This window comes from Oryx dammah, unplaced genomic scaffold (genome assembly GCF_014754425.2).
Source record: "Oryx dammah isolate SB20612 unplaced genomic scaffold, SCBI_Odam_1.1 HiC_scaffold_25, whole genome shotgun sequence".
NCBI classification, from domain to species: Eukaryota; Metazoa; Chordata; class Mammalia; order Artiodactyla; family Bovidae; genus Oryx; species Oryx dammah.
The window spans coordinates 25,775,678-25,802,780 of NW_024070209.1; the positions used below are offsets into that span (position 1 = coordinate 25,775,678).

The 27,103-nt window shown below is 35.6% G+C and overlaps 1 protein-coding gene and 1 pseudogene across 2 annotated transcripts in view; one reads left to right on the top strand and one right to left on the bottom strand.

Moving 5' to 3' along the window:
* LRPPRC (leucine rich pentatricopeptide repeat containing) overlaps positions 1 to 27,103 on the bottom strand; it is a 102,650-nt gene that overhangs the window by 8,159 nt on the left and 67,388 nt on the right. The window contains exons 26-34 of one of the 2 annotated variants that reach the window (XR_005718397.1): positions 25,584 to 25,652; positions 24,698 to 24,788; positions 18,586 to 18,728; positions 18,347 to 18,452; positions 13,622 to 13,748; positions 7,933 to 8,021; positions 4,358 to 4,562; positions 2,457 to 2,600; positions 2,213 to 2,328 (exon numbers count right to left, since the gene is read on the bottom strand). Coding sequence is in view for 1 of the 2 variants with exons in the window: in XM_040224716.1 (XP_040080650.1) it covers positions 2,213 to 2,328; positions 2,461 to 2,600; positions 4,358 to 4,562; positions 7,933 to 8,021; positions 13,622 to 13,748; positions 18,347 to 18,452; positions 18,586 to 18,728; positions 24,698 to 24,788; positions 25,584 to 25,652 (1,086 nt within the window). In the remaining variant the exon portion in view is untranslated. The remainder of the gene's footprint in view (positions 1 to 2,212; positions 2,329 to 2,456; positions 2,601 to 4,357; positions 4,563 to 7,932; positions 8,022 to 13,621; positions 13,749 to 18,346; positions 18,453 to 18,585; positions 18,729 to 24,697; positions 24,789 to 25,583; positions 25,653 to 27,103) is intronic. The other variant, XM_040224716.1, reaches the window with a different exon arrangement.
* On the top strand, positions 15,435 to 16,739 carry LOC120851782 (annotated as a pseudogene).

Genomic DNA, 27,103 nt, shown 5'->3' on the forward strand with positions numbered 1-27,103 from the left:
AAGTATAAAGTTTGTTTAAAAAGAAAAGGGAAAAATTAAACTAATGCTTCAACAACCACAGAATAAGGTTTAGGACTGCAAAGAAAGAGGGAAAAAAGAAACACTATGCCTCTCCAATTATACTGCCAAGCATTCACAAGTGAGCTAGGGATCATAAGGTTAATTATACATTTAATAAGGTGTCAGGGAGATAACTGCTCGTTTCTTTATAAAAATTAAAATGTACAAAGCAAGTTCTCTTTAAAGTATAATTACCTACACTTATGCATACAAAAGGACTGATTTCAATCTCTCTATTTTATAAAAGGCTTTCATTGCAACAGACAGCCAGTGCTTGAGAAAGAGACAAAAGTTAAACTCAAAAAAAAAAAGTTTATATGACAGACCAGATAAATCAAGTGTCTATCCCATCTCAGATGCTACAGTAAAATCAAATATGGCAAGACAATATTTTAGTTTACATTCATCGCAGATGTCATTCTCTTAAGTTTCTAAAAGCACATTGCTCTTTCAAAGCTTTAAAACACTGTCAATACTAAAACGACTAGCATAAAAAGAACTCTGGGGGACACACAGAACATTCACACTATAAACGGATGCTTTCGACATCTGTGAATAACCCGTATTCTTCACTACAGTAAGAATAATCTTTAACTGTTTGGCAAGCAGGTAAAGAATGAGTGAAGGGTTTACCATCTGAAACCACAGTCTATTGAAGGAATAAACATGCAAAGACGCTGTTGCAGCAGCACTTGGCTGCCATAAAGCACTCTGGACAGGCTGCTGCGGGCACATGCAGCTCTGAGGGCAGCCATCACATCCCCAGTGCCTCCCACCCTGGGCCACTAAGAGCCTCGATGACCATGGCTCGGAAAAAGCTTGTAAATGAAATACCAAGTGCATCTTTCTAAAGAGCTATTGTAATAATGTGTCACAGCTGAATGAATACTCAGCTAGACATGCATGTACCTGAGTAGGTACACTTAGGTATGTACCATACAAAGATAAAATATGGGAATTTATTCTTTTCAAGATAAAGCTTTTAACACAGAAGGCAAGAAGATAGAACAATGAAAAGATTCCTGAATCCCCATTATAAATTGCCATTTCTGTTTCAAAAAAACATTTTTAAAGGGGAAAAAAAAAGTAAACAAGAAAATTCTCAAATAATTGGTATTTCTCTCTCTCCAGGAACAAAAGTAAAAAAAGCTTTAGAGGCAGTGCCAACTTACACTTTTCACAAAACTGTTAACACAGAGAAATTTCTCAGGAACTCCTTTTACAAATGGCTTGGATTCCACTCTCGAACTGGATGACCTTTCAGGATCACAAGCTGGTGAGTTCACTTTCCCCTCTCTATCTGCTACCTAAGATGTGTCACAGCTAGCAAAAACGTAAGTGAATGTAATACTATTTACTATCAGAAATTGGTCCCAGGCCTCAATTTGACACAGGGAGTCTACACAAACACAGCCGTTGGCGGGATCACGGTGACTGTTTGACTGCCACCTGCTGGGAAGGGGCTCCCTGGCGGTGCCTGTTTGTGTACATTACCAGTGGCAGCTCCGATCACCCACCGTTCTGTCGGCACTTGGCGCGGCTTTATATTTAGTGCTGTTAAAATGGCATGAATGAAGTTGTCTCCTTCCCTGAAGATTGCTAATTTAACTGAGAGTGCGGGCCACAGAGACCTGCATTTGTCATTTAATGTGTCTGTGACACACAGGTGAATAGAAAGCAAATTTGACTCTTAATAAATCTTGAATAAGGCACCAAGAGTGTTTGAGTATTCAAGAGAAGCAGTACTTGAAAAGCAAACATTTCCTACTTTTTGTTTGCAAACTGTGTTGCCATAGTGACACATGGTATTTAGAGCGCCGGAGAAATTAAACTAGGAAATCAAAGGAATTGTTTTGCAATACCTATCTGCATGGAAACATTGGTCTTTAAATCATTTTGGCAAAACATGTCTCTTTCCACCCCCATTTAACTCTAAAGACATTTCTAGTCCAATTTGGCATCTTTAAAACCAGCAACCTGTAACATACAATCCAGTCCTTGTCATGTAACCTTGATTTACACTGAATTTAAATGTGCTAGCAGTGTTGCACTTCACTTCCAGTCTTCCACCACATACCTAACCCTAGTAATTTCTCAGCTGACTTCACACAAGTCACAAAGCCTCACTGCTCCACATGTGATGGGTCATTACCTGTAGGAGAGCTCTGGCATCATCCACCTTGCCTGAATCCACAAGCTGAAGGAAAAGATCAGTTACAGGTTTGTAAACTGCAAACTGATTGGCCAATCTCTCCGCCATGATGCTTACTGAAAAAATAAAATGACAAGTAAGAAAAATCTTTCATTTAAACAACGGTATAACTAACTCACCAAAGACAGTCAGTCCACACAGGCTAGAGAAAGTGCTTCTTTGCTCTTCGACCAGAAGAGCTGACTTACGCTTTTCAAGTGCTGGTGCCAGCTGTCCCTCTATGACTTTTCGGAATAAGTACGCCAAGCCAAAGTACTGGGGGTCCACAGTCTGGTTCTCTGAAGTAAGCATATTTTCAATGCTTTCTATTGCAACATCTACGTTATTACTGTAAAAGAAAGTAAAATAAATTATAAGGAAACATTTGCTTTTATATTAACATTGCAGGCAGTTTCAGTACAGGTAATTTAGTATTTACACATGCAAGCCCTTTAGGGGGAAAAAAGACAATATATTTATAATTAACCAGATTAAAAAACATTATACAAGTTGAACCAAATTACATTTACGTGGCAAAGACAATCACTGGGTGCTTTATGCTGCAACAAACAACTGAAGTAGCTGCTTATTTTAAAACACTGCTCTAGAGAAAAGAACAAACAACTATACAGAGAAGAATTAAAGATGGTAACTTAAAAAAATTATTGTATTTCAAAGTTTTGTTTTTGCAGCTGTTTGGATATAAAATGAAATCTTTTATAACTTTGGCATTATAATCTACAACTGGTCACTACTGCAGGAAGTAATAAAGATAATGTTACTCTCAGGATTCTTAAAAATGCTGATGATGTCTGCAAAAGGTACATTTTCACGTCTCTCAACCCACAGTCACAACAATTTGTTCTTGTCAGGTGATACACAACATTTGAAAAATATTCAATTTATATCGAAGTTCTCTGAACAAAGTATCTTCATACTTCATTCTTAAAAAATTAATTACATGGCCTTATTAAACAACTTATGATGAAAATTATGACTAACTTTTTGGCTAAGGTGCTCTTTAACTGATACTTTACAGTTATGGTATGGTACTCCAAATCCAAATAATCAATTTTATGTTGGAATTATCACCTGAAACAAGAATTCTCTAAAAATGAACCCCATTACAATCAATTTTTCTTAAGGGTTTTAGTTAGAGAATTATTTAATAGTCAATTATATTTGATAGTTAATAAAAACATCTCCATATCATATAAAACTCTGATTATATGGTAACATTTAAAATTCATCCAGATCTTTCTTGAATAATTTTCTGGAATCTCCTAATTTAAAATAATAATCACATTTTCTTACTAAAGGGAAAGTTAAAAGTTCTATATGGGGAAACAGTTTTAAAAGGGGGAAAAACCAAACAACTTCTGTCCAAAGAAAGAGGAAAAAACAAAAACCCCGTAAAAGCCAATAAGACATTACAGTATCACAACCCATTACATGTATGTAAGAGTAACTGCTAACGAACACTTTTTTCCCTAAAAGCATGAAGAATGTCAATTTCATAATTACCCACATGAATCTTTAATTTCACCAGTGAGGCTAATAAAAATCAAGTTCTTATTTATTTCTAGAATAGTGATTCTCAATAAGGAATCTAGAAATGGGGCTAAGAGAATCACCTGTAAATACCTCCCTTTGTGTGGGTGTGTGCTGACAGGGGTAGATGAGCAGGAGAGTGGACAAAATAGAAAGGCGTATTTTTCACAAGCTTGTTGGGCCCCCCATTTCATGGTGTTCCGGCAGAGTGTCACCTCCAAGTGTTGCTGACATTCAAATGAACTTATTTTTCAGTTTCGTAAAGAAGTGTTTCAACAAGGGCCTGGCATATATGAATGAGAAAAGTTATCAACTGTGGGGCAAATTTTATGAATTTGAAAACTTTGATCAGTTGTTTACAATTTACAGCTAAAACATATTTTGTAACTCAAAATTATTCCCTGACAATTATAAAATAGGCAGCAACTGGCATCACTATTTTCTCTACAGTTGATATGGTTTCTAATAGCCTGCCTAGTTTTTAAAAGGTGGTATTTGAGATAACGTTCCTTCCAGTGTATTCAGTGAAAGAAAAGCAAGTTTGAAGATACTCACTTCATTATTTGTGCTAAAGCAATGTTATTGATGAAAACCATACGGGAAAGTCCAATTGAGTCCTCGAGTCCATTTACCAACTTCTGAATGGCATGTATGCTTTCTGTATCACCCTTCAAAGCACATGCCTGAATAAGGCGGGTCACTGCTAATCGAGAAGGTATCTGGTCCAGATCTAAGGCTGTTTTTAGTGTTGTCAGAGCATCTATAATAGAAAAGCAAGTGACAGTTTTTCTTATATGAAATGTACTGACAATGCATTTTGAGAACTAGCTTTTAAATATGAGCACCAAATGACTATACACAAAAAGCTATGAATGCTTTTATTCTATATTATAGAAAATATTAATACTTTATGTGAAGCCTGAAAAAAAATTATTTATTTAACTATATCAGAGACCAGAGAAATGTCTTCTTTAAGTCACACAGAAAATGCAAATGTTACTGATAGAAAGCAGGTTCCATTCAGGGACAACATTTAGTGACTAATTTCAAGGAAGTGGACAAGTTTAGAGAAATATAAATAAGGAAGAATTTTAAAAATTAAAGACTTTCCAAAACTATGTAACTTTTACCCACATTCATACTTCCCCAGATTTTATTACACTCAAAAGATTCATGATTATCAAAATCTTCTAATATCCCAAAGATTCTTTCTTGAAAACAGTATCTCTTTCTAATCAAAAAAGGTTTGATCATCCAAGATGAACAGCCTACCTGGAACATTCAGCTCACACAGAGACAAATTTATTTTACATGATTAAATACCATGCAGATATTTTCTTGCACTGATTTTTCAGAGAAAAGAAAGCTCATCAGGTTCCCAGAAAGACTCTCCACGGGAGTTTGTTTTTTTAATATCAAACTTACAAGTATTTGATTATGGATAAATATGGAATATCCTTCTGAGTTACTGACTTAAGTGCCAGAGTAGCAAAATCATTAAACTAAATACAGTGGTGGACTGGAGGGAACATGAAATACTTAACAATCACTGCTACCAAAGAAAACTTCATGGCTCTCTAGCAATTAAGGCAATGCAACCTACACAAAACTAAGACTCTCAAAGCAGCTTTCCAAATAAGAACAGTCCATCATTAACAGAAGAACAGGGAAAGGGTAATAATTAAACACGCTATAAGTGATACGAAAAAGACATCACGAATTTAGTATTACTGAATAAAAAATTTATTATTACTCCAAATCTATACTTTAAACGAGTGATTCTTAAATGGGGAAAAGGGAAAAAAAGGTTAAAAGGTATATTCCGTAAAATTTTACATATGAACATACAGAAATAAAAATTTTTATCTATAGAAAATAGGCTTGATAAAATCTTCTTAACTGGTGGTCATACACAGATAATCAACTTTGGAATATTCATATTAGCCAGCAATACTGTCAGCTAAGAAGGATCTTCCTACAAGTAGATCAAATAACAGTTAAGATAATCATGTTGAAGATAGTAACTAGCATTTATCAAGCTTTTACTACGTGTGTTGAGCACTTTCTACACTCCAGACACAGATTAAGCAGTCACACAACTAACCTTCTGAGGTACCAAATTTATATAAGGGAAACTAAGGTACAGACAATTTAAATAATTTCCTTCATTTTTTTAAGGTCATACTGTTAGACACCAACCCAAGAACTTAACCACACTGGAGCTTGCATCTACAGGTGCACGTGTTTGTCAGAGAGTGAAGGATCGAAAACAGATCACCTTATGTCTACCCAAAGGAAGCAGGGGACCTTGGAACTGAAATCATATTCCCATATGAATTTGCCTACAATTCATGACTTATGAGACATCAAAAGTGGTTCCCACCCACACCGTCCACCCGAGGAATACGCATTATATGGCCAAGTTGTGATGTATCAGCTATTAATATTCCACAACATCATAAGCTAGTTAAATTAGATTAAGAACCGAATTGGCTTTTTCTTCCTGCTTTAGATGGAACTGAGAAAAACAAACCTGAAATTTTTTTTTTTTTAATTGGGAGCTCTAATCAGCCATAGAGCACAAATAGGGTAATATGGATAATGCCAACACCTTCTTGCCACCATCTTGACATCATCTCCATGTCTACAGAAATATAAGCGTTTTACAAAAATGAGCTTATTGATATGAGGAGCAAATTTAATTTTTTGATGTTTTAAAACTGTTTATCAGGGACTTCCCTGGTGGTCCAGTGGTTAAGACTCCACACTCCCACTGCAGCAGGCATGGAGTTCGATCCCTGTTTGGGAACTTAAGAGTCCACATGCTGGGTGTAATGGCCAAAAAATAAAATAAAAATATAAGAAGTAGAAAAAACTTATCATTTCTGCATTTAAAAAGCAACTTGCCCAAAAGCCTTTGCTACTGAAAATGAAAGCTTTTAAAGTTTTAATAGCAAACCTTGCAACACTCTGTTATGACTAAAGCCTGGGCTGTTTAATGTGCTGGTCCTGCCTATAGAATACTGAAGCAGCAATTCTGCGAAGGCAGAAATCATCACTTACATACTCATTCGTCACTAACTAGGAAGACATCCATAGTCTAATACCTCTAGGCATTACAGGTAACATTAAAGGTGCACAATTAGACAGCAACTTTCAGAGATGTGAAATTCTATTATAAGCATGCAAGTGAGGAATACCATTCTCACAGACTGAAGAAAAAACTAGGTAATATACATATTCAACAGTTAAAAAGCTGTTTCAACCTTCCTTAAAGAGTTCCTAAGTAGGTTTTGTTACATTGGCAAAAACTGTGGTGTTACTGTATTGACTAAAATTCAAATGTAAAATTAAATATGAACAGATGCTTATCCAAATTTAAGAGAATCATCATTCTTCCCCCTTGGGAGCTCATTCATAAGCCCATCCCATCCGTATCCATCCCTCTGCAAACCCATAAACAGCCTCTGCCAAGCAAACGGCCCCATGTCCCAATTCTCCCCAAAGTCATCTCCAATTTCTCTGGTGTTATCCTCTTAATATTCATTTAAAAACTCCAAGTTCCAAATAAACATGGTATCTTACTGCTGTTGGTATTATGAACTATTAAAAAAGTATTAGATTAAGTTTTAAAAATCAATATTATAATCATTTGGTGCACAATCCCACACATTTAACACTCAATTTAACTCATTTGCTATCTCACACACAACCAACACAATATGCAAGAAACAACTGCTGGGAATTGTTTCAGATGCTCTAAAGTATGTTAATTTCCAAAGCAAAAAATGACTTGTGCTGTGAATTTTAACGCACTTGAAAGCCTGTACTTTCCCTCGTTCTGGAACACAAATTTTGCATGTCTGAAGAGCTGTGATTCATCTTAAGAAAACCCATCTTGTGTTAAATGGAATGGAAACTGGACTAAGTGGTCAAATGACAAGTACATTCATATTCAAGCTGTATTATAAATGCATGTACAGTAATTTACGTCTCTCAGCTACCACAAAAGGCTCTTGATAAGCAGGTAATTTGCTAAATGGACTCCTTTATCCAAGTATTCGAAGGGCGTTACAAGAAAAATCTGCAGAGGCATTAATGTGACGTAAAGGTCAAGCATTGTGACATACCTTTCAAATAATCCCGCCTAACTTGCGTTATGATGAGGAGGCTGTTGGCAGCATCGTTCAGTGTGAAGCCCTTGATGTGGGTCTCAGCGCTAAAAGAAGCAGACATTTAGAAAGGAATTACTGACATGCTTCTGATACGATAATAAATGGTTGAGCACCAAGGTGAAATTATAAAAACTACTGTTCGTATGTTAAAAATATTGCTGCAAAATATCGACCTGGAGACAGCTTTTGTGTTATCCTGTCAATGGTTATAGAAGGATAATTTTTTTTTTGCATTCTGACAGATGACAAAGTTGGAAATGAGCAACAAAAGAAACAAAGTACAAGATTTTTTTTAAACAATCGGTTCAGATTCTTGAATGCTGACATATTAGATGACTAAAATAACTGCATGCCCTGCATTGTTCTGCTGTATCCTAAGCGGGATACTTTTTCCTTTTTTTCCCTACAACTCACCGTAATTTATAAAATGTAAAACTAGTCTTTCAGCAACAAAAATGAGCATTTATTTTCAGCACTTTATATTTTAAATATAAACTAAAGCCTATTACTAACACTATCTCATTCAGTTGATTAATTTTCAAATTTCTGTCATTTACACACATAGTTTCTAAAGGTGAACCTACTGTAGAACTAAAACCACGGTTACAGTAAAATGTAAAATTTCACACAATCTTGTCCCGGCCTTAAATTTGTAATCCCCCAACTTTTTAAAACCCAAGAGCAAAAACTTGCTTATGACTAAAACCTACAATGATTTATTAAAAAGAAGGAAAAAAAAACCCTAGCCAGAGATGACCTTTTGCTACACTGTGCATCACCTGTATTGAAATTTCAGCATCCTTAATGCCCCTGGGGTTCATCTCCTGATTAGGAAATCTCCAAAGGTCAGAAGGAGCAAAAGCAATTGCTGCCATTCGCATTCTCAAGCTCAGTGATGGTCTGGCTGCTAACAACCTTGGCCTGCCCACATGAACATCTAAGCTGAGCAGATTGCGAGAAAAGCAGGGTCACTGCTAAATTATTCTCATCAATCCCAAGAAAATCCTCCCAAACACCGTGATGCGCCCATCCTCTCAGTCACTTCCAGCCTCTGGGGATCCCCCCTGCAGTTCCCGGGTGCAGGATTTTCTTATTCCCCCGACGATCCTCTTAATCCCACCAAAGCACCCACTGCTCAGTTCGACTTGTTTCCTTTGTCCCATCTGTCAAAGCTCTTAAGTCAACAACTCGTGCATGAGACTATAAACTGCAGAAAATAAAGGATTTACGTTCTCAATCTCTAGCATGATTAAATAAACAAGGAAACACTATTAAAATTAACCTCACTTCTTATGCCCACATTATTACATGTATTATATGATACTTACTTGAAAATATTAACTAAAATTCATTAAAACCACAAGGTAACAAAACTTCTGACACCACACTTGATGTCAAACCTTTTGAAAATCTCAAAACACAGAATATTTTTCTTTTAATAATTTCTTCCTATCTCAAGAAGGTATGCATTCAATACAAATTTGAAATTGGGGATAAACAGGAAGAAAACTCTCCCCAGGTCTATTATATGCTGAATACATACACGTTTTACATATAGAAACTGACCAATCACAACCAAAATGTTTCAAACCGACAAGGGAGAAAAACTACAAAGGGTACTGGTAACTTTGCGATGGATTCACTAATACAATAAAATAAGAGAAGCTTACTTCTGATTCTTAATTTTGATCTTTCCTTTTGGGAAAAAATCTAGTACAGAGATGTCAGATCAAACTTACTGTGATGATGAGAATATTTTTTATTCATGTCGCCCAGTAGGGTAGCCACAAGCTACATGGTGGCTACCTGGCTACTGTGGTGGAGAAATGGAAACTTCAATTATATTTAATTTTAGTAATTTAAATTTAAGTGGGCAGTTATAGCTAGTGGCTACTGGATTGGACAGCACAGAATTCTAGATATTTTCATTTTTAGAGCTGCCAAAATAAAGGAAAAAAAAAAATCACAGAGAGAAAGGGGTATCAATCTTTTAACTTACAATCAACTGCAAAGTTAATCTGTCTTAACCAAAGAAGATAATATGACAGGGAAAGTTTCATCTTAGAGATTTCAAAGCAATGACTGGTCTATGGATTGTACTTACATAACATGCCCATGGGGCATTAGGCAGTGATCAGAATTTATCTTACTCTGTATAACAAAAACTGGCCAATCCAGTAAAAAGCATCAGTGATTGATTTAACATTATTTTTAGACAGAATAAATAAGCTAGTAGGAACAAAAGAAAAGTGCTAGTCTCCAAAGATAAAGCAGAGTTATCACATGATTCTCAAATTTCATAACTATACAGTTCAGTGTTAACAAAGATTTAAAATAACAATTTATATAACCCTTACTGTTTTATGAATAACTAGTTCTCCTCTGAAAAAATTCACTATACCTAAATTTTTTTTGAAAGATGAAGAAATGCATTTCTAACGAAAAATGAAAGAACATCATTCTTTCAAAACTTTTAAAGGCATTTGTTACTTTTGAGCTTTCATTACTTGTTGGGAAGGTTAAATAACCTTCTTAATAAAACTGAAGAAATCTCATTACTAAGTAGTCAAGTGAATCTGTAACACATTAGAGACAGCAAAGGTATAGCAAAAACAATGACTGCATTAGTTCAAAGGGGAAACAACTGCTCTTAAGAATGAACAAGTGGCATCATGTAGGTAACTATAACAGACTGCTATTTATGGAGTAAAGTGAGAGTAATAGTGCCAGAAAAATCCTAGAGGTACAGCCACTTGCTACAGTGGCTCATTTGGTCATATCATATTAAAATAATGATGGCTCTAAAAAAAAAAGCAACAATTATTTTTCATTTTGATCACTGATGCAGCGCTGGAAGTGGAAAAGATGACCTAGTGGAATGTTGGTAATAAACCAGGAAACCAATCGAGGGAAGTTACAGGACATTCCCTTGGTAACAGAGAACTGGAACTCTAACTTCCACTTCTGAATTCCCAGTCCAGAGGTATTTTCAATATTACCCAATGCAAGTCTAACCCAAGATACAATTCTTACAATTATTCATAGTTAGATACAACATCTTATTGGCTCAAGGAAAAGGATGTGCGGAGATTCCTAGATTAAGTGCCTCTGGGCATTCGAAAACTGTGCACCTAGGATTCTCTTTGGCTCACACAACTACATGGGGAAGCCATCTACAAAACACTACCCAAACGTAACACAGCGAAGATGAAAGTGACCTCAGAAGTACACCAAGGCTTCGTGAAAATCGAGAGAGGGACGGGAGGAAAGAAGATAAACCTACATTTTACAGGCTGTGGACGTAAGTGGAAATAGATGGGTTGTGCTTATAACCACCTTCTAGGTAAACAGCTTTCACACTTGTTTGATGGAGATTCTCCGTCAGACATAGTAAACAATGATGTGTTAACACTACAAACCAGCACACTAATATACATACACACATATAACAGAGGGCAAACGTTCACAAAGTATCTTTACTACATGCAGTGCTTTGATTTTCTATTGATTAAAAAAGCTGTTGATTCTGCCACACTGAATAAAATTCATCACCTACTAACTGGTTACAAATACAATTTGAAAAACGACTCTAGACCAGGGGACTTCAATAAGAGGTATGCACACTGTGAGAATGCTCTAGGGTGAGGCAAGAAAACGCTTGCTTCTATTTTTAAATCTTATCCTCTGAAAAATTTCTAATTTTGGAATATGTTTTATAACATACTTACATATCATACAGTAGTGGAGCTGAGAACGGTATGCGATCAAAATGTTTAAGACACAAGATTCTTGAATCAGCTGAGATGTCTAGTAAAATGCAGATTCTTAGGCCCTACCCTAGATCAGGTGAGTCAGAACTTCTAGGGTGGGTGGAGAGGAACCTGTGCTACCAGAATGTGAGGTTCACCATTCAAGAAGAAGCCAAATTAAAATGAAAGAATTATAATCTGTGCTTTGGGGAAGTATTGGTCCTTGTGGCCAACCTCACGATTAAAAGACTTTTGAAAAAGTTTTGTTTCCATCTCCTCAGATAATCTCAACACAAAATTCTCAATATCCAATTCTCAACACAAAATGTCCCTCTTTTTTTCCTGCTGTCCCTTCCTCCCAAATCCCTGTTGCCTCAAAAATATCTTTGATAATTGAGCATAGTGTTTAGTCAATACTTTTTTGAGAAAAGTGGGAAAAAAATCTGCATCTCCTGGATGACTTCAATGGTTGTAGATGACAGGATGCTGTTCAATGTCAAATTTTTCAAGTCACTAATTGAGCATATACTGAGTATTCCTGATAGATAATTTAATTATTAACAGCAACTGAATAAACACACAAATGAGACATAATTCATTCAGAATCTAAACTTAAGTCTTAGTGTGACTATTCAATATCAAGATATACAAATGATTCAAGATCATAGATATATATGGATATATCCATATACATAGCACTTATATGTACATATTATGAATATATATATACACGGCATGTGTGTATATACAGAGATATAGATATATTTCCATAGACAAGTACAATCACACACAACATATTTTTCAAAATGTATCAAAATATAAATAGTAAATATGGCCCTACGGTGCATAACTTTAACATAACACTAATGTTAACATCAGGTTTTCCAGTTAACTCCAAGAATGGCAAACAACCGTCTTCTATTCAGGATTCTGATATTCCAAAAGTGCTGCAACTTAAAAATTTTGAAGGCCAAAAATTAGCCAGGAAACATCATTTCAAAACTTACAATATACTAGGAAAACATTGACTTTTGCCATTGAAAAATAAAGCTATTGACTCATTAACAGGACAGGTCTACATTCCAGGGCAGGTAACCTTGATCCACTCCTTTCTAGGCCCTTTCTGATTATTTACTTAACTTCTGAAGTTAACTCCTTGGGAATAAGACAACTGAGTCAGTTAACTAACACATCAGGGAAGAAAGCTTTACTTTTGTTCTGATTTTAAAAGTATTTTACTCTAGGGAACTAGTCAGAGAGAGAAAACCATTACCACTTACAACACCACAAAACAGGTTACAAAACAAGAAGGGACAGAGAAAGGTATTTAAAATGTGCTGAGTACCATATATTTTTTCCTGCTTTATCCTATGTCTTTCAATGCCTAGAAGAAACAATTAATGTAAGATTTATTATCATTTCATTACAGAGAAGAAAAACTGAGGTTCAGAGATAGGAACAAATTTTCCAAAGGGCTTTCAAGTACGATTCAAAGGCTTGCCTAAGTTCAAAACCCTTGATGCCTTCACATATTAGGCTGCCTCCACCATAAAAGGTACACAGATCAAGCTGCTAAACAAGAAATAAAACAGACACCTATAAAACAAAACAGAAACCCCCCAAAAAAACCAAACTACTTTTCTGTATATGAACAACATACATGAGTTGTGAGATTCTATAAGGTAAAATAAAATATACTGCAGTGTGCAAGACAAAGAAAAGTTTTATCTTTTATAGTTTAAAAACCCCCTTAAAATTAGAAAACCATTTCATATAATTTCTATGGGTAGTTGAAGACAATTAAGCAACTGTTACTATAATACATCATTAGAAAAATCCTAATGATAGGTTTTTCTTTTTTGAGTGTGAAGTTTAATAAATGAACTGATACTTACAAATCTTTCACTTGCATTGCTTGCGTAGAGTTATCCTTCATCAAAAGTAAGTTTATAAGCCTGGCATAAGCCTCATTGTCAAACACAATGTTTTGCTTTTTTGCTGTCAGGAAAATATTAAATGCATCTATGAAGGAAAACAAAAAATGAGATGACATTATTCTGAAATGGCAAAAAGGAGGGGGAAAACCCCTGAAGCAAAGCCCCAACCCCTCATATTTCTGCTTCTTTTAATATTCACCCAGTATACCAGTCTACAGAGATACATACTGACCAAGAAAGCAGATGGCATCACTGTTCTAATCTTTAAAAAAGTAAGGGACAGTTTTGGAAACTACTACTTAATTTCAGCAGATGGTAATAGAAAGGGCTTCCTTTTACAATGATTTTTTCATACTAGCTCTCTAAAGTCAATAAATTATTTTCATGCCAATAAAAACAGAGCACAGCTCTTCTGAATTTGTTTGTCAAAAGATCTCAGTTTCAAAATAAACCGTAAAATGTGTGTTAAAGTCCAAATAAACCAGGGGTATAATTTAGATTGAGGGGAGCAAAAGATTCATTTTAAAGCAATCTTTAATCTATAAGTGGGTGGTTACTATGGTTAACATTTCAACACAATAGCATTAAAGTGAATATAGCCTATAATTCTAAAATTAGGAGATCAAATTATTTGGCTACGACAGGACTTATACAAAAACATACAATTTTCAAACATACAGATATCTAACAAGTAAACTAAGCAACATTTGTTTGACTGATTAACAGTTTTATTTCACTTGTTCACAATAACTGTCAGTGAATGAAAAGATGTTACCAAAAGAGAAGTAACTACACTTTTCAGTCATTTACTTTTCTGAAATAAAATTGCCTGGCTATAAACATCCAACTGAAACTATAATCCACACTCTGTTTTGTATAAACAAGTCACAAAAAAGGTGGGGCATAACTGAACTATCACTCAAGACCTTTTATGGATATAAAGCTCCATGTAAAGAAATACAGAACACATAACTAAGAATGAACATGATATTAAAGCTCAGAAGAATATTCTGCGCTCCTTTAGACGTTTCTAAACAAGCAGGAAAAAAAAGAAAACCCAAGCAGAAATTATGCTTGTGTTTACAAGTTATGGGAGCATGAACTAGCCCTTCAATTAAACTGAAGAGGCAATACCAAAAACTTAACCTTTCAAGTTAAATTCTGAGAAAACAAGAAAAAAAGATATGACACTAATATTTGCATCTTAACTAAAAGACAGACTCTATCATTCAGTATATAATGAATATATTTTTCTTTAAAGGAAGCTTAGAAATTATGATGTATTATAATTACTGGCTACATCCCAACAAGCATATACAACAGGTTCACTACTTTGCTAAGGGAATATTTACAGTAAGTACAGTCTGAGTATTTAAGATCAACAACGTAATATAGAAAAGCTTACTAGTTGTTTTCTAAAATTGTAGTCTTGAATTCAGTTTTCAAAGTACTCACATTTTGCCAAGCATTTCTACACAGAAGCAACTAAAACCTCTTGAATTAACAGAATGAAACCAAGTAGATAAATGCATATGGTAAATTAAAACTACAGCAGGGCTATATCTTTATATTTATAATCCATTATATTTAGTTAACTGGTTAGATGTTTTTACTTAAATAAAAACAACAACTAAAAAAAGGCAATATATGGAGTTTTGGAATCTTAAAATAGGAAGTATACACTAACTGTACATTCATTTCAGTTAAATCAAAATTTTATTAGAATATTTAAACAGTATTGATAATAATGAACTTTAGGTTTAAGAGATACATGGCGAAAGACTCAAGGATGTATTAGACTGAATACGCAGCAAAAGAAAGTAACTCAGAAAGAATAAAGTTATTCTGCAGGATTGAGAAAGCTTAAAAGTTTAGCTTAATTCCTACTTCAGACACTGTGTCTCTGTGTCACAAAATCTGTCACAAAATTTCTAGTTAAGAAATTAAGAGGGAGATATGTTCCTTAGGTTACTCCTTTCTGCCCGTGGACGGCGCCCAGAAAGCATCGTTGACGTCCCCCCGTCTCCACTGCCGTCACGTCTAGGTCAGAGTCTCCCTGAGAGCCCGAACGGCTGCGGAAGCGCTTCATCGGAGGACTGAGCTCTGAGGCATCCTGAGCAATGGGGCACGCTCACAGATTGTGCTAATGAGGGATCCAAACCCCAAGCGCTCCAGAGGCTTCGGGTTTGTCACATACAGCGCGGTGGAGGAGGTGGACGCGGCCATGAATGCAAGGCCACACAAGGGGGACAAAGAGTTGTGGAACCAGGGGGCCGTCTCAAGAGAAGATTCTCAAAGACCTGGTGCCCACTAAACTGTGAAAAAGATTTTTGTTGGCGGCATTAAAGAGGACACTGAAGAACATCGCCTGAGGGGTTATTCTGAACGGTATGGGAAAACGGAAATGACTGAAATCATGACTGACTGAAGCAGTGGCAAAAAGAGAGGCTTTGCTTTTGTAACCTTTGATGACCATGACTCCGTAGATAAGATCGGTCATTTAGAAATACCACACTGTGAATGGCCACTACTGTGAAGTGAGAAAAGCCCTCTCTAACCAAGAGATGGCTAGTGCTTCATCCAGCCTGAGAGGTCGAAGTGGTTCTGGAAACTTTGATGGCGGTCGTGGAGGAAACTTCAGTGGCCAAGGTGGCTTTGGTGCAGCCAATCGTGGTGGCGGATATGGTGGCAGTGGGGATGGTTACAATGGATTTGGTAATGATGGAAGCAATTCTGGAGGTGGCGGAAGCTACAGTGATTTTGGCAATTACAACAATCAATCTTAAAATTTTGGACCCATGAAAGGAGGAAACTTTGGAGGCAAAACTTCTGGCCCATATGGTGGTGGAGGCCAATACTTTGCCAAACCACAAAATCGAGGTGGCTATGGTGGTTCTAGCAGCAGCAGGAGCTATGGCAGTGGCAGAAGGTTCTAATTACTGCCAGGAAACAAAGCTTAGCAGGAGAGGAGAGCCAGAGAAATGACAGGGAAGCTACAGGTTACAACAGATTTGTGAACTCAGCTAAGCACAGTGGTGGCAGGGCCTAGCTGCTACAAAGAAGACATGTTTTAGACTCATGTGTATGGGCAAAAAACTCAAGGACTATATTTGTGACTAATTATATAACAGATTATTTTAGTTTCTGTTCTGTGGAAAGTGTAAAGCATTCCAACAACGGGTTTTTTTTTTTTTCAACAAAGGGTTTTTAATGTAGATTTTTTTTTTGCACCCATGCCGTTGACTGCTAAATGCAACAGTCTGCTCATACTGCTGAATAAATGTCTTTTTTTTTTTTTTTTAAGGTGCTATGTAAAGTTAGTCTACTCTGAAGCCATTTTGGTAAACTACTCCAACAGTGTGAAGTTAGAGTTCCTTCAGGGTGATGTCAGGTTCCATTTGAAATTTATTTACAACCTGCTTTGGTGGAGAAGCTACTGTCTTCAGAACCTTGGTGTAGTTACTTTGTTGTAACCTGGAGTTCACTGTTAAAAGGGCCACCCAGGCAAAGTCATGGAGTTTTCTGGTTATTAATGATTGTTGGCATATCCTATGCAATATATTTAAATTGAATTATGGTACCAATGAAGTTATAGATGAGAATGAAGCTTGTGTATCATCTATTATCACGTGTGATCAATAAAAAGTTTAATACCCTCTTGGAAAAAAAAAGTTAAGAGGTTCTATAAATTTCTAAACTGATGGCTTTCTATGGAAGAGAACTCAAAACTGTCAATACTAGAATGAAATCAAATCTGCTGCATAAAGGTTAAATTATCATAAAGCATACTTGGAGATCTACATAAAAACTGGAGAAATTAGAGATAACAAGCATTCTACGGAGAAAACTTAAGCGAAGAAATGGAAGCAGTGTATGATCTGGGAAGAGTACAATGAAGTCAAAATGAAAACATCTAGAATGTGAAAGGCAAGCTTGTATCAGAGGGTTCAAGACAGTCATAGAAATTTTAAAGTAGTCTTAATAGAGGTAGGCACACCTTCTGGAAATATTAGCACTGAAAATAGGGAAGAGCAAGAAACGGGTCTCATATCCAGCCTACAACCTTGAGATGTTAGCTTAAAGTCCTAATCGTTTTTTGCTTTCACGTAAAATCAAAACATGTAACAAATACATTTGTCAAAAAATTCATGATCATGTTATATTCAAAGTATAATTTTTGATAAAATGACATCTACTTTAATTTTCATTATGAAAAATTTCAAGTGTACAGAAAAATATAAGGAATAGTATAATGACCCCCACCATATACCCACTGCCTACATCTAATAAGCAACATGTTTCCTGATCTGTTTAACCTTTAAACACATGGCTCCTGACTTAAATATTTTACAGCTTAAGGCTTAAGTATTTTAAAATGAATTACAGAAATCTTCAGTTTTTTCATTTCTCAATACTTCATTAATGATCTCAAAATTCAAGGACATCTATAAATCATAAGCTGTTATTCTCTCTAATATAAACATGAGAGTGATTCCTTAATTACCTACTACTGAGTCGACATTTAAATTTTCCCAACTGTACCAAAATGTCTTTGTTAACTTAAATGAAAGAAAATAATGAATATATACAATTTAAGTTCCATCTCTTCCTAAATCACTACTAATTTGCTGGGCTCAGATCCCACGTTGTTGTCAAAAAGGAGATCCTAGTGTACACGTTTACCTTTGTTTCTCCTCCTGCGGCAGGCATTCAATAGCTCTCGCTGAAGATTAACTTCTACAGGTGAGGGTAATGAAGTTGGGCAATCCTTTTCTTCCTCATACCACAACTTAAAAATAAAATTATTGAGTTAAAAAAGTGGTAAATACAGCAACCTTTTCAATGTAAAGCTGGGTTAATCTATAACCTAAATTTATAACGACAACAGAAATCTGTTATATTTATAGTTAAAAACAAATTACCTCGGGTACATCAAATGGAACCTCTTGATTACTGTTCCTAAGGATTTCTGCTAATAACCTTAATGTCTTCTCACGAGGAATAATATTTTCTTCTTGCATTTTATTCCAGACAGCATCAGCTTTTTGCCAGTCACCATTTACTTCTGTAAAAATAAATAGAAACTAATGAACATACTAAACAGAATCCATGAAAATATTTAAAACTTTTTATTTGCTGCTGAAGCAAGTATTCCAAACACTGCCTCCAGGGAAAGGACCAGGGTAATTGTGGACCAAAAGTGAGAAGACTTCTTTCTGTATACCTTTTGTACCTTTTGAAGTTTCAACCATAGAAAGTCCTTACCTATTAAAACACAAGAAAAGAAAAACCACACTTCATTAAAAACTTCTCAACTATGAGCAGTAGACTCTGGAAAGATGACAGGATGCACATATATAGTCCAGTACACAGCTACAGTGATTGAAAATGTACAAATGTATGATCTTTGTCAAAAGTGACAAATCAACAAATTTTTTCTGCTTAGTTAAATAGGGAGAATTCTGTCTCTTCTGTTGACCTTAAGAACTTCTATGTTAGTGTGTAATATGTTTCTCATAATGTCAACAGACTTAAGTAAGATTACAGGGGGAGAGGAAGGTTATCAGAAAGAAACCAGCAGATTTCCTTCATAACAAAGTATCTAGTTTCTTCTGTGTGATAACCTGGTCTTCACAAATAGCAAAAACTTAAGAATCAAGACTTCATTTTTAAACATTCTATGAATTTTGAAAAACGAGCAAGTCATTTAAGTTTCTGCCTGTGAAAAGTTAGAGCAAAATATGAAAAACTTATGGCACTAGTTCAATACGCCTGTTACACATAAAGAAATATTGTTTTAAAAGCGGCCTTTTGAAAATATGAATCAGAAATATCTCAGTGGTGTACGGCCAGCTCCAGGAAGAGGGTTTGTTTCAGGACACGAATGTTCCAGAAAACATAAGAATGTTTGTTTCTCAAAAGTATCAAAATACCAAAACACATGAAATTTTCCTAGACTTCCTCCCACCCTAAAATTGAAAAGCTAACAACCTTTTTGATAATGGACTCTTCAAAGTAAAAAAACTCAAAGAACAAAAACGAAACACATTCACACTCCATCAGAAACGTGCAATAAAGAAAAAGAAAACAAGTAGAAAATTTCCTAGGAGTCATACATAGATGGCAGCCCAATTTTCATACAGAATATACTAAGAGGTGAACCAAACAGTAGAAATTAACCTAAAGTTCAGAGTGATTTTCTATATACTTTGATAATAAAATCAGCCTAACTAACATAAAATCCTTACTAAATTTACAATCAATTTTCAAAGCAAGATTCTCATAAGCTAATTATGCTTTTCCTTCATTAAAATGTTTTCATGTAATGTAAAATTCAACAGTAATTTTTCAAGTATGTTAATATATAAAACTTTATATACATAAAGGTTATCAAATACATTTTATTTAATTAAATAAAAACAAAAACCCAAGCCCCCAAATCTTTAATTCTGTAGAAAGGGAAAGGTGGACCACTTCTGTTTCATGCCAAAGGGTACTATGGACTGTGGAGGACACAGGCAGAGGTTCCACCCATTGGGAACAGAACCACCAAGGCACTTTTTTAAGCTAATAATTATTATTTCAGATAGTGAAGAGATGGATGAGGTACCATGCTTTCAGACTGGAAGGAGTATGGGAAGATAATTCACTTCGGTAGAACAGGATACAACAGAGAGGCACCTGTTCAAATGGACTAACAGCTTACAACAAGAAAATATTTCAAAACACAGGTGAGAACTAGCCAGCATGAAACTGAGATATACGCAATTTCTATCTTGGAAATGTACCTGGATCACAGAATACAGAACAAAAATTTGAGGCAATCAAACTGGTCATTGCCAAAATCTGTAGCCATGCTCTCACCAAGACACAGAAAGGCTAAGCCTTTCATAATATACCCTGGGGGCTTTAAATTCCTTTAACCAAAACAACAACAATCATACTTGTTATCCGAAAAATCAAACAGCCCACAGACTTGGCTGTAACCAGGGAATGGACACTGCCTCAGTAATTCCTTCACGTTCCTGGAACTCATGGTTCCTTCTTTAAAGAACAAGAGCACTGATGTACTAAATGATCTGGGAACTCTTAAACTATAAAAACCAAGGAATTTTTGACACTATCAGTGAATTTTACAGGAACATAGCTGTGGGACTTCACTGTGGGGCCATCTGTTAGCATGTAACAAGAGTTGGCACTTCACACATGGCTCCTATAGTGTTAAACTAAGAGACAAAGATTTCTAGAGTTCAGAGTTTTAATTATAAAGTTGTCAAGTTTTTATGTATTACTGACAGGATGGGGTAATTTCTAAATTTCCCATGTGTCAATCACCTGATTATGGTCTCTAAATATCATTCCTCTCTAAAATAAGGTTTGGACAGGAATTATGCCACATAAGCCAGGATGGTCTTGTTTGGCCTAAATATAACAACCTAATGCAGGTTGTTATATATATATAACAACAAAGACTAATGCAGTATGTCAAATGACACAGGGAGCTGATGTAAAGAGGTTCCTAGTGGCCAAAGATGGGACAATTTGGGCACCAAAAAGAATAATGACTGCAAGGAAATGAAACATCAATGTACCAAAAAGTTCATAAACTCATTAAAAAAATGTTTAATGATCAACTTAGGAGGTTCCAGGGATAGCAGCATTTAAAACTGGTTAACTAAAGGGAGAAAAAGCAAGCATGTATCTTTTCCTATGAATTTATTTCATATTAATAAAATAAGGCACAGAACACAGCACACAAAACATGTAGAGCATTAAACAATCAAAATAATAATAGGTGTATATGCAAAAAAATACATGGATACAAATGTATCCATGATTTGGAAGGATGGCCACGGACACGTTAACTCAGGTATTATGTGGACACAACATTTGATGTTTTGCTTTGTATACTACTATAGTGGCTCGACCCTTCAGTAATTTAGAATACATTCATGTTGTGTGTGTGTAATAATGGAGGAGGGAAGACCATACAGCATGAAAAAGAAATGTCAATGGTCACAGGTAAAGATAATAGCACGTAAATAACACCTTAGGATAAATACTCAGGGTGGTTTTCCTGTTTTCTTTCTACCCTCAGTTGTGCCATGCAGCACGTGGGATCTTAGTTGCCTGAATAGGGATCAAACCCAGGTCCCCTTCAGTGGAAGCATGGAGTCACAGCCAGTGGACCGCTGGGGAAGTCCCATAAATGTTCATGTTTTAAATGTCAGGGCTTTAAAAATAGATTCAAAGAACTTTTATTGCAAAATTATGACTGTAAGGCAGCTCAAGTTTTGGCAAGAGTACTTTACATATACAAAGAATAAATTCTCTTCTTTGTATATGTAAAGAAACTGAAGTGTTTTGAATATAGTAAAACTGTAAGAAGGAGAAAAAACTGTCCTTTAGAAATAACAGAATATTCCTTATTAGTAACGTTAAAATAATAATATATATGCTGGTGAGGGAGTTGTTTCATTCACGTAATGTTTGTTGCAGGGCTTAGGAGCTAATTTCACGAGACTATCACAGTAAAGTCAAAATATATTAGAAAGGAGAGAACTAAAGTTTGAATTATGGCAGATTCCTATAACAGATCACCTATGAACATCATATTATTAAGTAGAAAAGGAAAGCTGGTTTAGTAGAGCTAGTATTTAAAGGAATGAAAAGAGTTACGTTTTTTATTCCTTACTCTCCATCATAGCTATATGGAGGCTGGGTGTCACAAAACCATGGAGCAGTGTATCTCTGTCTTGTGCATGCTTCTGCAGTATGCTGTAATTCACAACAAAGTAAGTGTGTATGTGTGTGTGAAAGGCACTGTTTTAAAATAAACAAGCAAAACTGCCCTTTAACAAATAGCCCGAAATAATTAAATGAACTCCCTTCAAGGGCTAAAATTATATTATGAAAAAGATTGAGTTCATAAAAAATTCCAATACACTGAACAAACTATTTTCTCAGAAATCCAGTCTGGACTTTTCATGTGTTACAGGGCCACATTCCGTATATCATTCCATACTACATGTTCCTTTTCAAATAAATTGTGCTTTATAAATTATTCAACGTATTTAAGTAGTGGCCCAAGTTAGAGGGCAAAAAGGGCGGCGGCGGGGGGCGGGGCGGGGCGGGGCACACGCAGGAGGAAACAGCTTGCTTTTTCTTCAGAAAGGGAAGGTTGAGGGTTACCACAACCACATTATTGATTCATAACATGACAGAAACTGGGTTAAAAAGTATATACTTCCCTATGGTGATTCCTCTGGCTTCCAGTCCCATGAGAGGCTGCTGGCATGCTATCTTACCCTCAGAGGTTCCTCGGCTGAGCAGAGGAGAGTTTCTCAGACTACTGGCTCAAATACAGAGCTGGGAGGCGGTGTCCATCAGAATAGACAGAGGAGATTAAAGAAAATGGTAATAAACCTCAGTTTATTTGTAAGAGTTCCTGCTTATCCCTAAAGGAAATTTTAAGATGAACTTAAAACTTGTTTTTCCTTTTCTTCCTTTTTAGAAAAACAATAGCAAAAGGTCAGCTCCAGAAGGAAAAAGTCTGTAAAGCTGGCTGCCTCTCATCCTTCCTTGGATGTACCTCATGTATCCTTGCAGCTGTTCTTTCACCCCAAGGTATTGTCAGTCCTGGTTCAGGTCTAACTCTTTTGAAGAACACCATTTTCTATCTGCAGTGCCGACCTCAATGCTAGCACTGTGGACTTCAGAGATATTTCTGAATGAAAGTCTTCTACGGGGATGACTTTAAAGATTGAAAACCCATTTAGATGTATCACTTCTGTATTTTTAGTTTGCAAAAAATTAGAACTTAAGAAAGAAAGAATTCTCTCAAAGTAAGAAAAAGCAGGGGGAGTGGGGAGAATTAGCACTTTAGTACAGGTAATAATCCACTAATTAAGGATTAAATGCCTAAAACCCAAGTTTTAAAATTCTATACATTCAACAACAACCTTAGCACTGGGTGCCAGAATTTGATCATCATTCAAGTGAAAAGTTCTAAGAATTACATGTGAACTGTATGTCAATGTAACCGATGAATGAAATGTAAAATTTATAGCATATTTAATACATACCATCAAGATGTAAGACAAAGCTTCCAAGGATAATAAATACAAGTTCAAAAAGACAAATGAATCAACTTATTCACTGCTATGTTTGGTAAAGGAAAAAGAAGAATATATCGAGATCAAATATCTTATGTACGAAAGGAAGGAAGAAAGGTCACCGACTGTTCCACTGTTCCTCTCTACAAAATACCTTAAGAGACTGCACAGTTCCAGATGTGTAAACTTGCATAAACGTACTAGAGAACTGTTTAACAACAGAGACCACAAGTTTCAGAAATCACTTTTAACCCTTAGCGCAAATACAAATTCAGCTTAGGGAAACAATTAAGGTTGTGAACAAAGATTAAGGTATAAAGATAACTAATGTAGTGTTTTATAGGATGGAAAACTAAAACCTATTCACACGTTTAGCAGTAGGAGACTAGAGTAAATTCTAATGTATCTGTTCAATATAGTCATTGGTGGGTGATAAAGTGCAAAAAAAGCTTGGTAATATAGAACTGAGTCAAAACTATCTTACAATACAATCACATTTTGAAAAGTAATTGTTTACAATGAGTCTGTATATAAATATGCATTTTTCTGGAAAAATATCTAGACACATGAATATGTCAATGATTACTTATAGAACTGACTGATCAATTTACTAAAGAATTTAAAAGAAAAAAAGAATAGTTTCTCCTCAAAAACTCCCATTAAATTCTGTGGCTCTGATGAAGAATTTTCTCACTTTCTCATTATTGCAGGAAGAATGTCAGGGAAGACTGTAGGATGTCTAGTGAAACAACACAACATTTTGTGATATAAATTCAATTTGGCCTCTCATTGAGCCTCTGTGGAAGACAAGTGACAACCCCCAGGAGCTTCCTCAGGGCCTAATGTTCCTTTCCAGGCACTGCTTTCCACAGAATAAATGTCTCAAAATAAAAGCATGAGAAAGAGTCATATTACTTACTATATAGTTTTAGCAGACTGTAGTATAGCTGGTCTCTATCACATTCAAATAGCTTCTGTGTCAGCTCCACTAATTTTTCTAGAGTTTCAACCTTAAAAATAAGATTAACAGAGGGATCCAGATTGTATAAAGGATATATTTTTATAGTTGACAAGTCACAGTTGAATAATCCTTCAAATCAGCTTTACCCAAAGGGCAGGCTAACTTTACTTCAAAGGTTGAAGGACTGAACACAAGAATGCAACTGTACCTAATGCCACTAACTGTATATGCTAAGAATAATTAAAATGATAAATGTGATGCTGTATGTATTTTATCACAATTAAAAACAATTTCAAACTAAAGAGCTAAAGCATTCTTTGGAGACAAGAATACATATGAATGATTCTCTAGTTGAGAAAACCTCCACGGAGGAGCATTTTGGAAAATTCAAAGATACTGAGGGTGGAGGACTCAGTGAGTACATCTATATCTGTTAACAGGAATATTCTTCCACCCCAACTTCATACTCCTCTTTCCCTGTGGCTTTTTCTTGGCACGATGTGAGAGGCATCTGGGCTGGAGTAAAGTAGAAACTCCACTGGGCTCCCCTCAAGCATCTCCTCTGGCCACTAACGACTGAAGCAGATTTCAGCTGCCAAGGGAACATGAGCCCTGCTCAAACCAACAAGCAGAATGAAGCCAGCTGAAATTTTCAGAGCCCATGTTATTATTTATAGGGATTCTGTAGACCTCAGGAACCAGAATTAAGTGATTGCTTATTTGGAAAACAACCAAGGTAACCAAAGCTGCATCTCATGAAATCCCCAAATGTTCACAGGACATGGAGGACACTTGCTTTCTACTCACAGTTTTGGGTGAGGGAGACCAGAAATTAAACACAAACCTGATTATTTGCAATACATCTATCACAGAACCACTGAAGTCTTGTAGGCCGAGCTCTAATGCCTGGAGTCTGTAAAATAAAACAATCAATCATACAGCACACAAGGTAAGGCTTTAGCCAAATGTTAATTTCCCCTCAAGGATAGTTTTCCTTCCAATGATCCTGGCTGCCTCCTTCCCAAATGTATATACTAAAAGAAATCTATAACTTAATCCCGCAGTTATCAAGGACCTTTAGGATTAGAACAACCTATACTTAACCAATGTCTAGAAGATTCGGGTTATTTCAAAATGCTACTCTGTAGGTCAATTTGAATTCCATAAATCTATAATTATTAAAAACAGCTAAGCATTCTGTAGCTGAAAGAGAAAGAAACCTTGAAATGATGGACTAAATCAACTCCAAAATATATCAAATTAGACACACATACACACACTTTACAGAGATCCCAATAGACTCAGAAAGCAAAAATTAATACATTACATAGACTTAATAATTATCACAATGATAAACCAATGGCTTTTAAAGAGACATGCCTTGTAAAACTTAGTGATGAAAGTATTCTGATTACCACACATGCTTGCCTAGCATCGAAAACTAAATGTTTCAAGAGCTAGGTACTAAAAACAATCCAAGTACTCAGCTCATAGTCTTAGCTTATTTCAATAATTGAGATGTATGTTATAGCCTCAAATTAGGAATAACTAATAATTAGTCAATAATTCTGGTTTCAAAACAATTATTTTACAATTTTGGACACTGAATAAAAGACAAATCGCTTCATATTTAGTCTCAAGGACCTGTCCCTCTACCTACAGCATCTTCACCATCTACGAGGGCTTCCCTATGGAAACACTACATTATTTAATACATGATCACAGCATTATGACAAGAAAACAACGCACCCGGGCAGCTCCAGTCCAGAGGACACACCTTTACTGCTTTCTTCACTCAGTTTTGTAGACTACACCAAGCAATCCTCAAATCTGATCTCTCATTTCTAAGTTCTCATTATGTTTTATTTCTTAAAATAATATCGTACAATGTTAAATTAAAAGCTGATGCAAGAACCAACATCTCAGGGCTTTGGTAGAACAAGAAAAAGACTGGTATAGAAGTTTGTAAATTAAGTGTTCTCATTCTAACCGTGCAAGTACCCAGATTCTGGGTTACAAGAAATAAATGTGGAATAAATTAACTGCTGAGATATATATATATATTCTCAAATAGCACTAATATTTACTTTCGCATCCAATTTCTACTCAAGGATGTTCTCACATTATCTGTTCTGTTTCACGTGCATTACAATGAAAATGAAGCCAACATCAAATGTACACAGAAAGCCCTTGAAAAAAACACTAGATAATCCTCTTTAGAACATGGCAAAATGTAAGGGCTACATTCACTTACAACTTTCAATATTACTGCTCATCCAAATAGCAATGATCTAAATAGCACAACTTTCAAGGTAAACTCTTCCTTTTTGTGGCCGATTAATCTGCCTGTCACTGGCAGGACAA